This window comes from Oncorhynchus mykiss, chromosome 28 (genome assembly GCF_057628025.1).
Source record: "Oncorhynchus mykiss isolate SJ-2025 chromosome 28, ASM5762802v1, whole genome shotgun sequence".
NCBI lineage: Eukaryota > Metazoa > Chordata > Actinopteri > Salmoniformes > Salmonidae > Oncorhynchus > Oncorhynchus mykiss.
The window spans coordinates 30,502,682-30,523,250 of record NC_143049.1 but is presented as its reverse complement, the minus strand read 5'-3'; the positions used below and the strand labels follow the sequence as shown (position 1 = coordinate 30,523,250).

Sequence of the window (20,569 nt, the reverse complement as noted above, 5' to 3'; positions counted from 1 at the left end):
TGGGCGAGGGACGAGCGGTACCAACTTTGGAGAAAACTGAACTGTATGTAAATACTCCGCAAGATCGCATTTTTATATAAGCGCACTATTTTCCAAACCCTATTGAATTGGCTGTTGATACCTAGCTCAACCTAGCTTGCTTGCTAGCACCAATATTAGGGTACTAAGGGGTAACTAGCCCCTTTGAGAACAATGTCTAATTGCTAACACAAAAAATCAACGTTTGTAACTCTCTTATGGTCTGCTATTGCACAATTCTAATTTGTACCTGTACGTCACAAATAAAGCTATCTCCAGTCAAATTGGAGCAGAGTCGTACTGTAAAATGTAGCCTATCAAATTCCTTATACAATTCTAGGCGTACTAGGTTATGAGGCAGCCAGACAGGACATCACACATTATTGTCCTCACATATAGAGAGAAGACACATATACTGTAGATTCTAAAACAAGTCTTTATTGGTCAATGTACAGAAAGTGCTGCTGTGACCACCAAAGAGAAGAAAAAAAAAACTTTACAAAAACAAAAATAAATGAAACATATATATAAAATAACTGTCTTTAACTGTTTTGACACAGTTTATATGCAAAAGTTTATTTTTACTCCTCTATGACACATTTGGTGTAAAGATGGGGTGAAACAAGGCAATGGGAAAGGCTCGTCTCACGATGATGACATCACAACCACAGGCATTAAGGCCGACGGGGAAGAGTTCTAACCACTGCTACAGACATAAACATGTAACGGATGCAGAGTTTAGAGTGGCATTCTGGGAAAATCAAGGGGTCAGAAAGGAGTTGGCTAGATTCAGCTACAGCAGCCCTGTTACAGGCCACCAGAGAATGAGAGGATCAATAGTTTCTGGTTTCTTACAGTGGCACTCCTGACAGAGGTGGTTTATCATAGAACAACAACAACATGAGAGGATATCTCAATAGTCAGAAGTGGATTCCTCTCTTTGTCTCCTTTCCTTAATCTGTATGGACATGAAGTGAGCTGGTGAAAGCAAAATTTGGGTAGGCAATGGAACCCATCAGTTTGCTTTCACCTTACCGGTGTTTTCGATGGACATGTGAAGGAAAGGAGACAAGGTGACATGTGAAGGAAAGGAGACAAGGTGAAGAAGACAATTCAGCCCTTTGAGATGCACCCAGGCAGCCCATTTTGGGGTTTTCCACTAATTGGTCATTTGACCAATCATATCTTTTCATATCAGATATTTTTCAGAGCTGATCTGATTGGTCAAAATACCAATCAATATATATACAATGATTTAACACAGAAATTCCACAAGTGTTGAAAGGTGCCATGTGCAGAAATTGCTCCATTTCCTGGTTTCTAAAATGTGCCTAATTTCATTGTGAAGAGAATCATTTTACCATCTAAACCGCTTTGAAATGTATTTTCCATAACCAAACATATCGTATTTTCAGCTGTTTGAAGCTGGTGCACAAAACCACAAGCAAAAGATGCAAAAACAAAACTTAAGAACGGGAAGCATAGAAAAAGTGCACATAGAACTGAACTACCACTTCTTAGACTTGCTTTCAATGAGTGACAGCTCCATAACTCATATTTCTATGTGAATTTGGTTGTGTCCCCAAAAATGGGCTGCCTGTGTAAAGACAGCCAAAGAGAATGTGATAAATTGTCTCTGCCCAGGCTAAAAATGCCAACCTGTCAAACCGAGAATAGGGATTTTGTATGATGTTGCCCCCAGGTGGTGACTAAAGGGATAGTTCACCCCAAAATGATCTGTCAGACCCATACTCCTTGTTTTAAACAACACATGGCATGAAACATTTACACAACTTATGGACTTTATACCACTTTTGATGTATAAAAACAACGGACAAACTTTATTATGGGGTTAACTATCCTGTTAAGTGTCTATTCTCAGGCCCTCATCTCAGCCTAAGAAGTAGATGGACACAAGTCAACGGCAAATACAGATAGAGGCATGACCATGAGTGCTGATCTAAGGTCAGTTTTGCATTTTCCTTTCTAACGGTTAAAGTTAGGTGAAGGAGGGTAAGCTGATCCTAGATCTGTGGTTAGGAGAAACTCAACTACTCAAAATGCCCTGCCTCTGATGCAAGCAAGTTTAAACATACAGTTTGAGGAGAGGTAGGTGGGAGACAAGGGGCTCGATTCAATCCGTAGCGCTGAAGATCTGCGCTATAGTGCGATTGGTAAAGGTAATTGAGCCATCCTATGCAGCGTTGAATGCAATCTCTGCGAACATTGCCTTTACATATGTTGCGTGTTGAAGCGCAGGTCTTCAACGCCACGGATTGAACCAGGCCCAAGGTGAATGATAGTTCAGCTACACTACTTGCTATATTCACGAGGGATTTATAAAAACATACAGGAACTTCTCTTGGTTTCATATGTCCAAGAACATGAACCAGGCAGACAGAAAGAAAAATGAGACTATCAAAAATGTTCAAAATTAGTTTTGTAAATACATTGGCTCTTAAAATACCTTAAATAAATTAAATATGTTAATGATAATTTGTAAGTCCGTTTTTCAGAAGACCTCAAATATATTTCCAAGATTTCAAATGAATGAAATACAATCTCAAAATCCGAAGAAATGCATAATTTTGTATTAATGCAAAAGAAGGTATTTACAATGAATGCATTCAACGATCTTTTTGTATTAGTAACTCAACAGCAATTGAGGAAGATAAGAGGAAAATGTGCTGTCCAATGTTTCGTGTCCAAACCCAGAAATAATGAAACACAGATGAACGAGCCATTGGATATAAGGTGGAAATGTGCTTATGCAACTGAATTTTCAATTGGCCCTACCTATTGTGTTGTCAATGATGGTTTTAAATAGGAACAAGTAGTTACACCAAAATATGAGAAAATAAGCTCCACTGGTTAGTCAGAAAACAATGAAACCTTTTGTGTGTAATGCCTTATTTTGACCAGAAGAGAGCGACATTGGACATAAAACATTGGACAGTGGCAAACTTGATGGGTAGCTGTTTTCACAACTGATTGACTGACTCAGCAAATTCTGTATATGTAGGTGTGTGTGTGTGTATGTGCATGTCCGCATGCGTGAAAGATTAATATGTTATCGAAGAGCTATCCCATTCCAGCTTGCTCTTCAGCTTGCTCTCCTTCACTTCCTTCTCGTCGTCCTCCTCTTCCTCTGTTTCATCACTGTCATCAGACTCTGCACTCGTGATGTCGCCTGCCTGTTCATCTTCCTCTTCCTCATTTACCTCCTCCTCCACCGTCTGAGGCTCTCTGACGTTCTACGGGAAAGAACACAGTGGAACACACTTTAAAAATACTGTAACATAAGGGCGTGTCTGTAAAAACATCCAAAATGACTCATTCAAGGCAGAGAGTTGGGGCACTCAACGAAAATGGTAGAGATGTATTTATTTTTGCTCACTTGAATCCATTGTTCAGGATGAGAAGTACAGGTGAATGACATGATGTCAAGCTGACATCTTCCTCAGTGTTACCTGCATTGCACTTAGCTCCTATTTATAGCCTAGTGGTTTACTGAGACACAGCAATGTAAATAACATGATTCAAGGTGAATGGCAAATAATAGCACAAAATAATAATAATAATAATAACCATGGATCCTAAGATTTAGGGTAATAGAAAGTGAATAATAATTACCCTACATGTTTTAGGGTCTCTGTACCGCCGCTTTCACAGACAACCAAATATTTGTGTTACAGAAGGAATTTTAAATGGATTACATTTAGATTGTTGAATTTTTACCACTGACATTTTTTTTTTTACCACTTAATTAAAAATGAAAAGCTGAAATGTCTTCAGTCAGTAAGTATTCAACCCCTTTGTTATGGCAAGCCTAAATAAGTTCAGGAGTAAAAATGTGCTTCATAAATTGCATGGATTTTTTGAATGACTCTCTGTACCCCAAATACAATTAATGACCTGTAAGGTCCCTCAGTCGAGCAGTGAGTTTCAAACACAAAGGCCAGGGAGTTTATTTTATGCCTCGCACCTATTGGTAAATGGTGACTTTAAAACATTTACAGAATTCAATGTCTGCGATAGGAGAAAGTAAGAGTGGAAGGAAGCCTGTACAGAATAAAAATATTCCAAAACATGCATCCTGTTTGCACTAAAGTAATACTGCAAAACATGTGGCAAAGCAATTCACCTTTTGTCCTGAATACAAAGTGTTATGTTTGGGGCAAATTCAAAACAACACATTACTGAGTACCACTCTCCATATTTTCAAGCATAGTGGTGGCTGTATCATGTTATGGGTATGCTTATAATCGTTAAGGACTGGGTCATTTTTCAGGATTAAAAAATAAGTGGAATGGAGATAAGCACAGGCAAAATCCTAGAGGAAAACCTGGTTCTCTCTGCTTTCCACCAGACACTGGGAGATTAATTCACCTTTCAGCAGGACAATTACCTAAAACATAAGGCCAAATCTACACTGGAGTTGTTTACCAAGAAGACAGTGAATGTTCCTGAGTGGCCGAGGTACAGTTTTAATCTACTTGAAGATCTATGGCAAAACTTGAAAATGGCTGTCTAGCAATGATCAACAACCAATTTGACAGGGCTTTGTTAACAAGCTAGAAACTTACTGTTTAAGAAGGTTTGAATCCTAAGCAACTTGCATACACATTGTTTGAAGTACAATAGACCGACATAGCTACTGTAGTAGGTCAAAGCTGTGTGCTGGAAAACCTTGGAAGAGCATGGGTGGAATAGGCATTGTGGTGCTCACTTGAATTTACTTTATTTTTCGGCTTCAGACCAATGCCTACTTCTCACCAACCACCAACACCTTGAATTAGTCTTTGACAGTTTTTTCTTGGCAAGCCATGGTTGAATTTCTGTCATTGTTGTCGAGCACCCCTCCTATTTATATGTTTGTTGTTGTGCGGAGGCCTACCTGAACACTTAAAAGCTATAGATCAGAAATAATTGATAATATAACTTATCAATGGACAAAAATAATGTCCTTGCTACAAAACCCAAACCCTAAATATAATACCAAAACAGGTTCGACGTAATAAATGTAATGAAACACATCAACCCCTAGCCATTCCACTAGACCTAGAGTAGGCCTAATCAATCATTCAACCCCTAGCCATTCCACTAGAACAATAGTAGGCCTAATTAATCATTCAACCCCTAGCCATTCCACTAGACCTAGAGTAGGCCTAATCAATCATTCAACCCCTAGCCATTCCACTAGAACAATAGTAGGCCTAATTAATCATTCAACCCCTAGCCATTCCACTAGACCTAGAGTAGGCCTAATCAATCATTCAACCCCTAGCCATTCCACTAGACCTAGAGTAGGCCTAATCAATCATTCAACCCCTAGCCATTCCACTAGACCTAGAGTAGGCCTAATCAATCATTCAACCCCTAGCCATTCCACTAGAACAATAGTAGGCCTAATTAATCATTCAACCCCTAGCCATTCCACTAGACCTAGAGTAGGCCTAATCAATCATTCAACCCCTAGCCATTCCACTAGACCTAGAGTAGGCCTAATCAATCATTCAACCCCTAGCCATTCCACTAGACCTAGAGTAGGCCTAATCAATCATTCAACCCCTAGCCATTCCACTAGACCTAGAGTAGGCCTAATCAATCATTCAACCCCTAGCCAATCCCCTAGACCTAGAGTAGGCCTAATCAATCATTCAACCCCTAGCCATTCCACTAGACCTAGAGTAGGCCTAATCAATCATTCAACCCCTTCACATATTCAGTCAATTCAATAGGTCTCAACAATTCAGATTTTCATAAGTGCCTTTGAGTTGATTTTAGTTGACAATGCCTTCTCTGGGAATTCCTTTGTGTAATGTCCTCTCACCTCCATAGGGTTGACTGTGATGGTGAGGGTGGAGTCGTCCCAGTCCATCTCTGGGTCCTTGGCTTCATCCTCCTCACTCTTGGAGCTGTCCTGGTGGGTACTGTGGAGCCTGTAGATGCCTAGCACCACTATACACACCAGGGCGGCGATACAGATCACTACCACGACTGTGGCAGCTGGAGGGGTGCCTGTGGGGGGAGAAATGTGTTTAAAAGATAAGTTCATCTGAAATTACAAAATCACTTCACTGTTTCATTACATTGAAAGTAGTGTATATTAGTATTATTAATGTAATATAAAAAAAAGTATGGAGGGACTGGCTTTCTGTTCTTGTGGTAAAACCGTAGAAATCTGCTGCCACATTCTTTCCATTGAGTTGTGTCTCTACACTCGGTTCTCTCTGTACACAATAGGGCAGAGATTCCCAGTTCCCTCTGCCATGTGCTCTGTCCTCCCTACCCTTGGGAGGATCACTCAGTCCTGTGTATGTGTGTGTGTGTTTGCCTGTGTGTGACCCTGAGAGAGGGAGACAGAGACAGCATGTGTCTGTATGATCTGAAGGCTTAGCCTAATCTGGATCCCCCTCCAGTTCAACCAAACACACCCTCAGGTCTTCACCGTGCGTGCGTGTGTGTGTGTGTGTGTGTGCGTGCGAACTGCTGGGTGCCTTACCTGAGATGTGGGAATTGACAGAGTGCACCATCAGTGGATGATGCACTGACCGCATGTACTGGGATTGGACAGCCATGTGATTGACATGCTCTACGGGTGCTGCGTTGTGAACGAGGCTAACCTGAGGGCGGGACAAAGAACATATCAGTCAGTATGGAGATGGCACTGATGCAGACAAAGACAGACAGGGATAAAGGGTAAATGGGGCTGGGTGATAAGTGATGGTGCAGAAATGTGGCGAGAAAGAGTGTTCAGGAGTGTGAGAAAAGGAGAGAGAGGTGTTAAAATAGGTATGAAGACAGAAGTGGTGGAAATATGAGAGAATAGAATGTGGGGGTGAAGTAGAAAAGAGAAAAAGTTTCATCCCTGACCTCCAAGTTAAACTCATTACTGGTGTAGCGTCCATTGAGCTCAGAGCAGGTGAGCCTGAACCTCCTGTTACTCAGGGTCGCCGGGCGCCAGTTCCTGTAGCGCACCTGCCTGAGGGCCTCCTCATAATGGGCCATGGAGTCCACACCTAGGGAAAAAGACAGGAGAAAAGGCATTATTACCAAGGGTGTTCCTGGTGTTCCCAACCAAATATAGATGGTGTCCCCCAGGGCTCAGCACTGGGCACAGTGTTTTTCTCAAGACACTAATATAAATATCTTGACCTCAATCCCATAGAAAATTTGTGGGCAGAACTGAAAAGGCGTGTGCGAGCAAGGAGGCTTACAAACCTGACTCCGTTACACCAGCTCTGTGAGGAGGAATGGGCCAAAATTCACCCAACTTATTGTGGGAAGCTTGTGGAAAGCTACCCGAAACGTTTCACCTAAGTTAAACAATTTAAAGGCAATGCTACCAAATACTAATTGAGTGCATGTAAACTTCTGACCCACTGGGAATGTGATGAAATAAATAAAAGCAGAAATAATCACTCTACTATTATTCTGACATTTCACATTCTTAAAATAAAGTGGTGATCCTAACTGACCTAAGACAGGGATGTTTTACTCTGATTAAATGTCAGGAATTGTGAAAATGTATTTAGCTAAGGTGTATGTAAACTTCCGACTTCAACTACACGTACCATATATGGATATTCCTGAGGTGGAGTTCGTGGCGTCCAGGTGTTTCCCCATTAGAGAGCTGTGGTGAATCTCCAGACTCTCTTGCTCCGGGTTGAGCTCCTCTCCGATCACCAGGACATCACAGTAATCCAGGTTGTGCATCGCCTCCAGAACACCAGGCCTGTAGACTACACACATACACACAAACGCACACAAAATCAAACACAGACATGGATGCACAAACACACACTTTTACAACTTGACTACTTGGGATCACATCATGCTGATCAACATGTATCCACGGTATCCGGCCCCTCATCCACCTGCGCTGAATGGCACACCGTCACCCTTGGTTACAGTGCTGGTGATGCGCAGCTCCTTGAAGGGTGCCACGCCCATGGCTCCACGCAGGTCGGCGGCAGGCCTGACGAGTTGATCTGAACCAGCGATGGTGATCCGTGGCTCGCTGGGTGGCAGGACCATTACTAAAGCCTTAATGTCTGGGATGGAGATGCATATGTCCTCCCCGAAACACCTGAGCTCCCAGGAGGAGAAGAGAAAAGTAGTAGAAAATAGAGATAGACATTTAGTGTATTGACAGATGATGCAAAAAGTGCACCGTGTTTTCCCTCAGGTCACGATTGTTCAGGGCAGTTTTTGTAGATAATTGGCCTACAGATAAGGAACAAGAAGGTAAGAGAGATTAGGGGAACATAATTGCCATTTGATACTGGAATCAGAATAAATTGCATTGTGTGGCACCATTAATGAGAGCTTTCAACCAAGAGGACACAGCCTAAATACTCTTTCTGGTCCTGGTAATGAATGACTTGGCACTTTTAATTTTAATTTCAGAGATCAGAGACAGTTACTGTAAAGACAGATTGTGATAGAGGCAACTGTGAAAGTGGACATCAAATTGTTTTTGCAAGTGGTCTCTGTTGGCAACAAACTCTACAGCTTTTCAGAATATTTGGGAGTGAGTGATGTGCTTTTGAGACAGATGGCTCGAAACTGCCTATTTCCAATAACATACACTTTCGCATTTGTATACTAATTATCACATTTTCTCATCAACACAATTTAACACTTTCTCAGCAAACGGTTAACATGAAAACCCCAAACAAAGAAACATTTGAATGTTATATTTCTACATTCACTGTACCTACCTCCTACACACTTGTGCCTAGGGGTAAGGGCTTAGGGGCTAGGAGTTGTTTCTGGATTTGACATTCTCTCCAACACCTTTCACAGTTACTACTGTTTAAGTAGTCCTCAGACGAAGTTGCCCCTAGTCACTGATTTAAGATCAATTTTTCACTTATCCATACTGGATTACGACTTAAGGGTAAGGGTAAGCTGAACCTAGATCTGGGATCTACAGTGCCTTGCGAAAGTATTCGGCCCCCTTGAACTTTGCGACCTTTTGCCACATTTCAGGCTTCAAACATAAAGATATAAAACTGTATTTTTTTGTGAAGAATCAACAACAAGTGGGACACAATCATGAAGTGGAACGACATTTATTGGATATTTCAAACTTTTTTAACATATCAAAAACTGAAAAATTGGGCGTGCAAAATTATTCAGCCCCTTTACTTTCAGTGCAGCAAACTCTCTCCAGAAGTTCAGTGAGGATCTCTGAATGATCCAATGTTGACCTAAATGACTAATGATGATAAATACAATCCACCTGTGTGTAATCAAGTCTCCGTATAAATGCACCTGCACTGTGATAGTCTCAGAGGTCCGTTAAAAGCGCAGAGAGCATCATGAAGAACAAGGAACACACCAGGCAGGTCCGAGATACTGTTGTGAAGAAGTTTAAAGCCGGATTTGGATACAAAAAGATTTCCCAAGCTTTAAACATCCCAAGGAGCACTGTGCAAGCGATAATATTGAAATGGAAGGAGTATCAGACCACTGCAAATCTACCAAGACCTGGCCGTCCCTCTAAACTTTCAGCTCATACAAGGACAAGACTGATCAGAGATGCAGCCAAGAGGCCCATGATCACTCTGGATGAACTGCAGAGATCTACAGTTGAGGTGGGAGACTCTGTCCATAGGACAACAATCAGTCGTATATTGCACAAATCTGGCCTTTATGGAAGAGTGGCAAGAAGAAAGCCATTTCTTAAAGATATCCATAAAAAGTGTTGTTTAAAGTTTGCCACAAGCCACCTGGGAGACACACCAAACATGTGGAAGAAGGTGCTCTGGTCAGATGAAACCAAAATTGAACTTTTTGGCAACAATGCAAAATGTTATGTTTGGCGTAAAAGCAACACAGCTCATCACCCTGAACACACCATCCCCACTGTCAAACATGGTGGTGGCAGCATCATGGTTTGGGCCTGCTTTTCTTCAGCAGGGACAGGGAAGATGGTTCAAATTGATGGGAAGATGGATGGAGCCAAATACAGGACCATTCTGGAAGAAAACCTGATGGAGTCTGCAAAAGACCTGAGACTGGGACGGAGATTTGTCTTCCAACAAGACAATGATCCAAAACATAAAGCAAAATCTACAATGGAATGGTTCAAAAATAAACATATCCAGGTGTTAGAATGGCCAAGTCAAAGTCCAGACCTGAATCCAATCGAGAATCTGTGGAAAGAACTGAAAAAAGCTGTTCACAAATGCTCTCCATCCAACCTCACTGAGCTCGAGCTCGAGCTGTTTTGCAAGGAGGAATGGAAAAAAATTTCAGTCTCTCGATGTGCAAAACTGATAGAGACATACCCCAAGCGACTTACAGCTGTAATCGCAGCAAAAGGTGGCGCTACAAAGTATTAACTTAAGGGGGCTGAATAATTTTGCACGCCCAATTTTTCAGTTTTTGATTTGTTAAAAAAGTTTGAAATATCCAATAAATGTCGTTCCACTTCATGATTGTGTCCCACTTGTTGTTGATTCTTCACAAACAAATACAGTTTTATATCTTTATGTTTGAAGCCTGAAATGTGGCAAAAGGTCGCAAAGTTCAAGGGGGCCGAATACTTTCGCAAGGCACTGTAGATTCTAAGGATATCCTATCCAGAGCGAGGAGCTGCCCTGCCACCCAGACCGTCTGGGGGAAACAAGCTGGCTGTCGTCTAAGTTCATTACAGTTTGAGGGGGCAGTGAAGTCTCTCAGGATTAATACAAACGCTGGCGCCTAAAGCCTTGAAATTACGCTTTTCAAGGGTCGGTGAAAAGTGCTCTTCACTAACTTATTTATTCATATATTTACTTTCCCACGCTAATTAAAAACAGTCTATTTGTTTATATGATAACAGTGCTTCTGGCTTTACTAGCTAAACTTACTGATTGGACTGCTTTCCCATGGTAATTACTTGCACTAAGTCTAGGCCTAAATAAAGAGTGTACTTAGATGCGTTCTCCTTAACTAAATAACAGACTGGCTTTGAATGGGGTGTATGTGTATGTGTGTGTCTGTGTATTTACATGTATTGGAATAGGAAGAGTGTGTGTTGTGTGTGTCAAATCAAAATCAAATAAAATGTATTTGTCAAAGGCGCTGAATATAACAGGTGTAGACTTTACTGTGCAAGGCTTACTGATGAGCCCTTTCTCAACAATTCAGAGTTAAAACGTAAGACAAATGATCAAAAAAGGAAATAGTAACACAAAATAACAATAACGTGGCTAAATACAAGGAGTACCGGAACAAAGTCAATGTGCAGGGGTACGAGGAGTTGAAGTAATATGTACATGTAGGTAAGTGTAAAAGTGACTAGGCAATCAGGATAGATAATAAACAGAGTAGCAGCAGTGTGTGTGTGTGTGTGTGTGTGTGTGTGTGTGTGTGTGTGTGTGTGTATATAGTCAGGTGAGTGTGCATAGAGCCAGCCAGTGCAGAGTCTGGGCCAAAATACCCCAGGATCAATGCACACCAGTATGTACTTGCACATCCTCATCTGCACATCGATCACTCCAGTGTAAATTGCTAAATTGTAATTACATCGCTACTATTGGCCTATTTATTGCCTTACCTCCTTACTTAATTTGCACACACTGCATACAGATTTGTCTATTGTTTATATTGACTGTATGTTTGTTTATGTGTAACTCTGTGTTGTTGTTTTTGTCGCACTGCTTTGCTTTATCTTGGCCAGGTCGCAGTTGTATATGAGAACTTGATCTCAACTGGCCTACCTGGTTAAATAAAGGTTAAACAAATACATTATTTTTAAAAATGTATGTATGTGTGTGTATGTGTATGTCTGATTAGTTGATCTCCATAATTACCTAACAAACTGGCTTTGAATAGGAAGTGTGTGTGCGTGTGTGTGTGTGTGTGCCTGCGTGCGTGCACCTGCAATCGTGTGTGTAGATTTATCCGATAAGCAAAATTGTCTGTAACTCCACAAACAATTACCCTGAACAACATCGGTAAAATATTTGTGGGGTGTAGCAAAGTCTCCACACTAAACTAGGGCCTGTCATGCCAAATAGTGTCCCTCGGCCAAATTGTGTCCTCTCTGCGTCACAATGGGATCCGGACCTCACTAAATAAATGCCACTTGACCAGAAACACTACTAAGGGGTTGCTTCCCAAACAACACCCTGTTGCCTACATATTCCCTATGAGCCCTGATCACAAGTAGTGCACCATGTAGAGTATAGGGTGCAGTTTGGGACATAGCCAGGGACATATTTCTGCTGAGTAGGAGGAGCCGTCTCTCTCTATACAAGGCAGCGGTCTGAATTCTGAGTTTGAATAATCCTATTACAGCTCCTGTGACAGGAGTCCACTATCCACCACAATCGTCCATTTTGATTTGGCCGACCCCTCCCTCACTGTTTAACTGTGAACAGGTGTAGACACGTATACAGGGGGCGCACACACACACACACACACACACACACTACACTCACACACACAAACACACACAGACAGACTCACACACATACTACACTCACACACACACTACACTCACACACACACACACACACACACACACTACACACACACACACACACACACACACACACACACACACACACACACACACACACACACACACACACACTACACTCACACACACAAACACACACAGACAGACTCACACACATACTACACTCACACACACACACATACTACACTCACACACACACACACACTACACTCACACACACACACACACACATACTACACTCACACACACACACCTTTTTGACTTTTCTCCCAATTCTTTCTCATCCCTGTTCTTATTTGGGCCTGTTTCATTCCTTATATCACACTATTTCTTTCTCTCCACTCATCCACTCTCACTTCCTGTCTTGGGCCTGCATTTGTTTACCAATACATTTCATTTACTCCTATAAGACTGTACAAGTCTCTCTCTCTCTTCTCTTCTCTCTCTCTCTCCTGTTAGGTAATGGCGTAAACACATGAGCTGTTACAGATACATGCAAAACATTGAAATCATTGAAGCATTGAAAGCATTGAAATCCAATAACTTTCTTGAAATGGTGACTAGAGGAGGGGGAGAGAAAGACAGAGGGGATAAGGGAATAGAGGGAGACAGAAAGAGAGACAGAAAACGAGCCCGCCAGTCAGCCAGTCACCCACCCACCCAGCCAGTCAGCCACTCAATCAGCCAGCCAGTCACCCACCCACCCAGCCAGTCACCCACCCACCCAGCCAGTCAGCCACCCAATCAGCCAGCCAGTCACCCACCCACCCAGCCAGTCAGCCACCCAATCAGCCAGCCAGTCTTAACAGAGCTATATTTGTCTAATGATCAACTTTCCCTCTCTGAGTGCTCTCTGGCGTGAGAAACCCTGACATAGCAGATTGCTTCATGGCCCTCATTCATATCCTCATCATCAGCTGATGAGATGTTGGCCCCTGTGCCACAGCTCCATGGCAACCACGGCGCAACGGCATCCCAGCGGCCCTCTCAGCCGTGGCGTGGTGGGTTGGAATGGAGTGGTTACTGAGGGGAGATGTAAAGAGAGGGACATGCCTCTCCCCTCTAACACTCCTGATTAGCACATCAGACACAGAGAGACCACAGTCCGCGCCAGACAACAGACCCACACACAACCTGGAACGTACGCATGTACACACTAACCTTGAGGGCGCGCCACAAACATGGATACACACTGACCCGGGGACACACAGTGAGCAAAGGCACACCCCCACACCCACACCACACACTAACCCGAGGACATGCATTTGAAGGACTCCACTTTCACACAGTAGATTCTCTATCTTTTCTCTCACTCTCCCACCATCAAAACACTTCCCCCTCTCTTTCCCCAGAGAACCACATTTCTTTACCTCTGCTGTATTTGTTTGTGTGAAATACACAAATGAAGGCTTGATAAACACATTCTGTGAAGGGATACAAGTCTTTCTGTGTGCTTGGTGTGAAACATGTTTGTGTGTCTGTGCGCTCAAGCACCTATGTCTTTGCGCTTGTAAACTATGTTTGAGAGAGCAAGGAAAAGAAGTTGAGGAGTGTGAGCATGTGTGTGGGAGACAGATTACAGTGTGTGTCTGTGTGTGGGAGACAGATTACAGTGTGTGTCTGTGTGTGGGAGACAGATTACAGTGTGTGTCTGTGTGTGGGAGACAGATTACAGTGTGTGTCTGTGTGTGGGAGACAGATTACAGTGTGTGTTTGTGTGTGGGAGACAGATTACAGTGTGTGTCTGTGTGTGGGAGACAGATTACTGTGTGTGTGCATACACATACACATCTATAGGGTTCCATACTCACTGTACGGTGGTGGTGATGTGTAGCTGTCTGAGGCCTGCTGTGGGGAACTGGCGTGAGTTGATGTAGGAGACCTTGGCCATGGCTGTGTTGACACTCTCCAGGTCCTCTCCCTCCATCACCAGCACCGACTGGGCTGGGTTGAAGTGGAACTGCACACACAGAAGAACACATGAATCAACACATCGATACTAGAGGTGAAGTTAATTTACTGTGATGTCTTGAACCTCTCGATTTGTACCGTTTCTACATGGATCGCCTTAAAAATAAACACTTGACCAAAGAGTATAATCAGATTCATCAGATTGATGGTGATTTTTCAAATCTCCTAACAGTACTGTTTGTAGAACACAGATGTTAGGACTTATAAGGGTAAGGTGTGTTTGTAGACTTATGTCTGTTTATATGCGTTTGTATGTGTGTGTGTGTGGTGCACCAGCGTGTCTGCAGAGCTGTCACCTTGATGTCCTTGCCCAGGCTCTCCAGTGAGTGGATATCCAGTCCTTCCTTACAGGCCTGTAGACAGGAGATGACTTTCTGGGTCTCGATCCTCCCTGGCCGGATGGTCAGCCCAGACAGACTGCCCCGGAAGAACTGGGTGAACCGTGGGGTGGACACCTCACCACCTAGGGAGGAGAAGAGGAAGGATGGGAGCTCAAGGTTTGTTCAGTTCAAAGCTGCATCTCAAAACGGCTTCCGAGGAGATCAGGTCCTCTCCTTCATCCGTTCTGATCTGAAACTACAGAGCAGGTGAAAGCAGTATTGTGCCTGCCTCTATTATAATATAAGAATATGCTTTGGTAATTCTTTATCATACAGTCCTTTACGCTTTATTTACTCGGTCTAAGTTAGAAATGACACTTTAAGAAAAGAGATGAACCTACATAACTAACCTTTCAACAAGACTAACCTTTACAAATAAAGGTTTCACTAAAGGCTAACAGAGGGTGACCTTTGTTACCACATTTCCTAAACAGCAGGTAAATACCAAGCCAAACAGTACTGTAAAATAAAGCCGATAGCGTGACTACGGAAATGCCAACCAGTTTTGTTTGCCAGCTCCCATCTGCTCTCCCCACTTCTTTTTTAAAGCGACTGTCAAAACAACAAAATAAAAACATGTCCAATGTGAGGTAGATTTGGGCTCAGAGCGTCAGGGACATGAGACCTGTGAAACGCTGCCGTTGTCTTATTCAGACGAGTGTGTGTGAGTCTCCTCTTTGATCCACTGGCAGATGGAACTGGCAGTTCGCTAGTCGCTATAGTAACGTGCTAACGGCCCCAGAGCCGGGTCTCGCCCCCTGCATCGGCTCCAGACTTATTGCTTCTGATTTTTAAAATTATTATGACGCTATCAATTAACTGTTGTGGCACCGAAGGACAGATTGAGGGAGCATATTTTGGGTCATTTCAGTATCGTCCTACCAAAAGAGGATAATTTGAACACGTTCAGTGTGTAGGCCTCAGTGCTGATAGCATATGCCATTTCTGCACATCTGACTGTATAGGATTTACACCTGCAGTGAGAAAGATAGCAATTAAGTTTAAATCAAGAGTTTGACTTAGCTGTATTAGGAAAAGAGAGTAGGTTCAAGATTATGGTTAAGAAGAGGCAGTTGGCCTAAGGACAACCAAAGTTTCTCTGCACTATACTTCCCTAGTAGGGACGTATAGTAATTACATGGCATACATTGCTTCTCTACTCTGCTGAAGAGCACCATTCAAAGCAATCTCCATAAACGTTTCCCCAACGAAAATGGGTAAAAAAAAATCAAATGAACTCTGTCGCTCTAGTCTCAAGTCACAAATCTCGTTTTGATTTGGGGGAGCTAAAATGATGTCTGGGGCCTTTCGTTCCGTGTGTCTCTTCATTACGTTGTTGATTGTGTGCAGGGTGGTGGGTACTTAGAAAGGCAATCCTGTTCACTAATGGTCTGCAAAGTTATCGGTTGTGGCTTAGTGAAGCTTAAAGCAGCTTCACTGGGTTGTAATAGCCAAAGAACTTGTCTCCCATTCAGACTGTCTTAATCCCTTCTGCAGGGCTTTCTCACACAATCACAGATTCATGGAAAGAGAGAGGAAACAGGAGAAAAAAGAGAAAATTGCAATCAGGAGCCAGATTAAAATAAATTAAAATGACACGGAAATGCCCTTGACGTTGGACCTCGATGCCTCGAGTGGGGCTCATGTGGTTTAGCTGTAACCACCTCACGGACCTGCTCCCCCCAGCAAACACATTTAAATCATAATTATTTTGAATCATAAAAACTATGGTAAGTAGTGCTTCTTCGTTTAAATGGGATCATTAGCCCCCTCTTTTCAAGCGGCTGGAATTGACAGCCTGTGTTTCCTGTTCGATGTCTCCAAGCTTGAGCCTCTTTGATTTGAAAAAGAATGACTCGATGTTAGAGGTTGTTTCGCGAGCCAATGCTAACTAGCGTTAGTGCAATGACTGGAAGTCTATGGTAACTAGGTCGACCGAGAGTTGTCAGTTTTTTTTACCAATTTGACCAAACGTGTATTTTTCCATTCATAGACACATCCTATGTGTTAATCAAATCAACTGTATTCACTGAGCTTGTGTGATGCTTTAAGCACATTGTTTCATTATATAATTAAGACACACAAATGACTAGAGGGAGTCTGACCGCAATTGATTTGATTGTGCCGGGCCGGGCTGAGAATTGTTGCCTGATGTCTCCTCCCTGCTGCAGCGACCACCACAGAATTTGGGAGGCCATTGTTATTTTATTTTAAATAAAATGCTTGATTGCACTTGAAATTATGAATGACTTGTATGCCCTGTAATGACATTAATGAATTAATGATTGAAATCAAATCAAACTTTATTTGTCACGAGACGAAAACAACAAGTGTAGACTTTACCGTGAAATGCTTACTTACAAGCTCTTAACCAACAGTGCAGTTCAAGAAGAGTTAAGAAAATATTTACCAAGTAGACTAAAATAAAAAATTTGAAGAAAAAGTAACACAATAAGAATAACAATAACGAGGATATACACAGGGGACACCGGTACCGAGTCAGTGTGCGGGGGTACAGGTTAGTTGAGGTAATTTGTACATGTAGGTGGGGGTGAAATGAATATGCATAGATAATAAACACAGAGTAATAGCAGTGTACAAAAGGGAGGGGGTCAATGTAAATTGTCCAGTGGTGATTTCATTAATTGTTCAGCAGTCTTATGGCTTGGGGGTAGAAGCTGTTGAAGAGCCTTTTGGTCCTAGACTTGGCGCTCTGTGCGGTCAGAGAAAACAGTCTATAACTTGGGTGACTGGAGTCTCTGACAATTTTATGGGCTTATCTCTGACACTGCCTATTATATAGATCCTGGATGGCAGGAAGCTTGGCCCCAGTGATGTACTGGGACGTTCGCACTACCCTCTGTAGCGCCTTACAGTCAGATGCCGAGCAGTTGCCATACCAGGCGGTGATGCAACCGGTCAGGATGCTTTCGATGGTGCAGCTGTATCCTCTTGAGGATCTGGGGATGCCACATTTTTCAGTCTCCTGAGGGGGAAAAGGTTTTGCCGTGCCCCCTTCACGACACTCTTGATATGTTTGGACCATGATAGTTCGTTGGTGATGTGGACACCAAGGAACTTTCTGTCTGTAAGATATCAGTTTGTCTCTGTGGATGGTTTGTCCTCTGACAAATCAACTGTAAATTTCGGTGTTCCTCAAGGCTCCGTTTTAGGACCACTATTGTTTTCACTATATTTTACCTCTTGGTGATGTCATTCGGAAACATAAATGTTAACTGTCACTGCTATGCAGACGACACACAGCTGTACATTTCAATAAAACATGGTGAAGCCCCAAAATTGCCCTCCCTGGAAGCCTCTGTTTCAGACATAAGGAAGTGGATGGCGGCAAAATGTTCTACTTTTAAACTTGGACAAAACAGAGATGCTAGTTCTAGATCCCAAGAAACAAAGAGATCTTCTGTTGAATCTGACAATTAATCTTGATGGTTGTACAGTTAATCTTGATGGTTGTACACTCAAATAAAACTGTGAAGGACCTTGGCGTTACTCTCGACCCTGATCTCTCTTTTGACGAACATATCAATACTGTATCAAGGAAAACTTTTTTCCATCTACGTAACATTGCAAAAATCTAAAAGTTTGTTAAAAAATTATACGTAAAAATGTATCCATGCTTTTGTCACTTCTAGGTTAGACTACTGCAATGCTCTACTTTCTGGCTACCCGGATAAAGCACTAAATAAACTTCAGTTAGTGCTAAACACTGCTGCTAGAATCTTGACGAGAACCAAAACATTTGATCATATTACTCCAGTGCTAGCCTTTCTACACTGGCTTCCTGTTAAGGCAAGGGCTGATTTCAAGGTTTTACTGCTAACCTATCTTTCTGATTTGGTCCTGCCATACATACCTACACATACACTATGGTCACAAGACGCAGGCCTCCTTATTGTCCCTAGAATTTCTAAGCAAACAGCTGGAGGCAGGGCTTTCTCCTATAGAGCTCCCTTTTTTTGGAATGGTCTGCCTATTCGTGTGAGAGACGCAGACTCGGTCTCAACCTTTAAGTCTTTATTGAAGACTCGTCTCTTCAGTAGGTCCTATGATTGAGTGTGTCTGGCCCAGGAGTGAAGGTGAACAGAAAGGCACTGGAGCATCGAACCGCCCTTGCTGTCTCTGCCTGGCCGGTTGCCCTCTCTACACTGGGATTATCTGCCTCTAACCCCATTACAGGGGCTGAGTCAATGGCTTACTGGTGCTCTTCCATGCCATCCCTAGGAGGGGTGCATCACTTGAGTGGGTTGAGGTACTGACGTGATCTTCCTGTCCGGGTTGGCGCCCCCCCTTGGGTTGTGTCGTGGGGGAGATCTTTGCGGGCTATACTCGGCCTTGTCTCAGGATGGTAAGTTAGTGGTTGAAGATATCCTTCTAGTGGTGTGGGGGCTGTGCTTTGGCAAAGTGGGTGGGTATCCTGCCTGTTTGGCCCTGTCTGGGGGTATCGTCGGACGGGGCAACAGTGTCTCCCAACCCCTCCTGTCTCTGCCTATAGTATTTATGCTGCAATAGTTTATGTGTAGGGGGGCTAGTGTCAGTCTGTTATATCTGGAGTATTTCTCCTGTCTTATCCGGTGCCCTGTGTGAATTTAAGTATGCTCTCTCTAATTATTTATTTCTGTTTCTCAGACCTGAGCCCTAAGGCCATTCCTCAGGACTACCTGGCCTGATGACTCCTTGCAGTCCCCAGTCCACCTGGTCGTGCTGCTGCTCCAGTTTCAACTGTTCTGCCTGCGGCTATGGAACTCTGACCTGTTCACCTGACGTGGTACCTGTACCAGACCTGCTGTTTTCAACTCTCTAGAGACAGCAGGAGAGGTAGAAATACTCTGAATGACCGGCTATGAAAAGCCAATTGACATTTACTCTTGAGGTTTTTGACCTGTTGCACCCTCGACAACCACTGCGATTATTATTATTTGACCCTGCTGGTCATCTATGAACATTTGAACATCTTGGCCATGTTCTGTTATAATCTCCACCCAGAATAGGACTTGCCACCCCTCATAGCCTTGCTTCCTCTCTAGGTTTCTTCCTGGGTTCTGGCCTTTCTAGGGAGTTTCTGTACAGCACTTTGTGCCCTCAGCTGATGTAAGAAGGGCTTTATAAATACATTTGATTGATTGAACTTGAAACTCTTGACCCGCTCCTCTAAAGCCCCGTCGATGTTAATGGGGCCTGTTCAGCCTGCCTTTTCCTGTAGTCTGTAGAAATATAGGCCTGAGTAAGTTATGTTATTAAGACTTAACAGGATGCCTACAGCTTGATGGTGGTTATACAAGGCTGTTATATTAAGCTCACAAATGATAACAACATTACTTATTATTATAATGATGATCATAATAATAATAGTAATAATTACAATAAGAAGGAGATAGGAGATTATTATACATTTTATTTTTCAGACAATTTGGAACCGTGTAAACAACACTAAATAAATTATAAATAATAACAAAGAGGCCGTTCTAACAAAAACATGGTAAAGCCTTTGTTACAGCATTGCCAAGATTAAAAACTGTTTATCTGACATGTTGTGGTTATGTGAGCCTTGGTGCTCACAGTATCAGTAGGCTATCGAACAGAAGCAGGATCTGTCTTATTTCTGTAGATATACAGAATATAGATGATTTATAAAGCCAGGCATATTAAACAGTTAGGCTATTGATTATAGGCCTAATTGAGTTGGGGTTTCCTCTCTCCT

General features: G+C 42.7%; 1 protein-coding gene across 1 annotated transcript in view; it reads right to left on the bottom strand.

Moving 5' to 3' along the window:
* Nucleotides 1–436: 436 nt before the first annotated feature.
* LOC110508889 (calsyntenin-2) overlaps nt 437–20,569 on the bottom strand; it is a 267,259-nt gene continuing 247,126 nt past the window's right edge. The window contains exons 10-17 of the mRNA XM_036966206.2: nt 14,767–14,933; nt 14,311–14,459; nt 7,899–8,110; nt 7,596–7,763; nt 6,895–7,040; nt 6,524–6,644; nt 5,852–6,039; nt 437–3,272 (exon numbers count right to left, since the gene is read on the bottom strand). Of these exons, the coding sequence (XP_036822101.1) occupies nt 3,081–3,272; nt 5,852–6,039; nt 6,524–6,644; nt 6,895–7,040; nt 7,596–7,763; nt 7,899–8,110; nt 14,311–14,459; nt 14,767–14,933 (1,343 nt within the window). The 3' untranslated portion in view covers nt 437–3,080. The remainder of the gene's footprint in view (nt 3,273–5,851; nt 6,040–6,523; nt 6,645–6,894; nt 7,041–7,595; nt 7,764–7,898; nt 8,111–14,310; nt 14,460–14,766; nt 14,934–20,569) is intronic.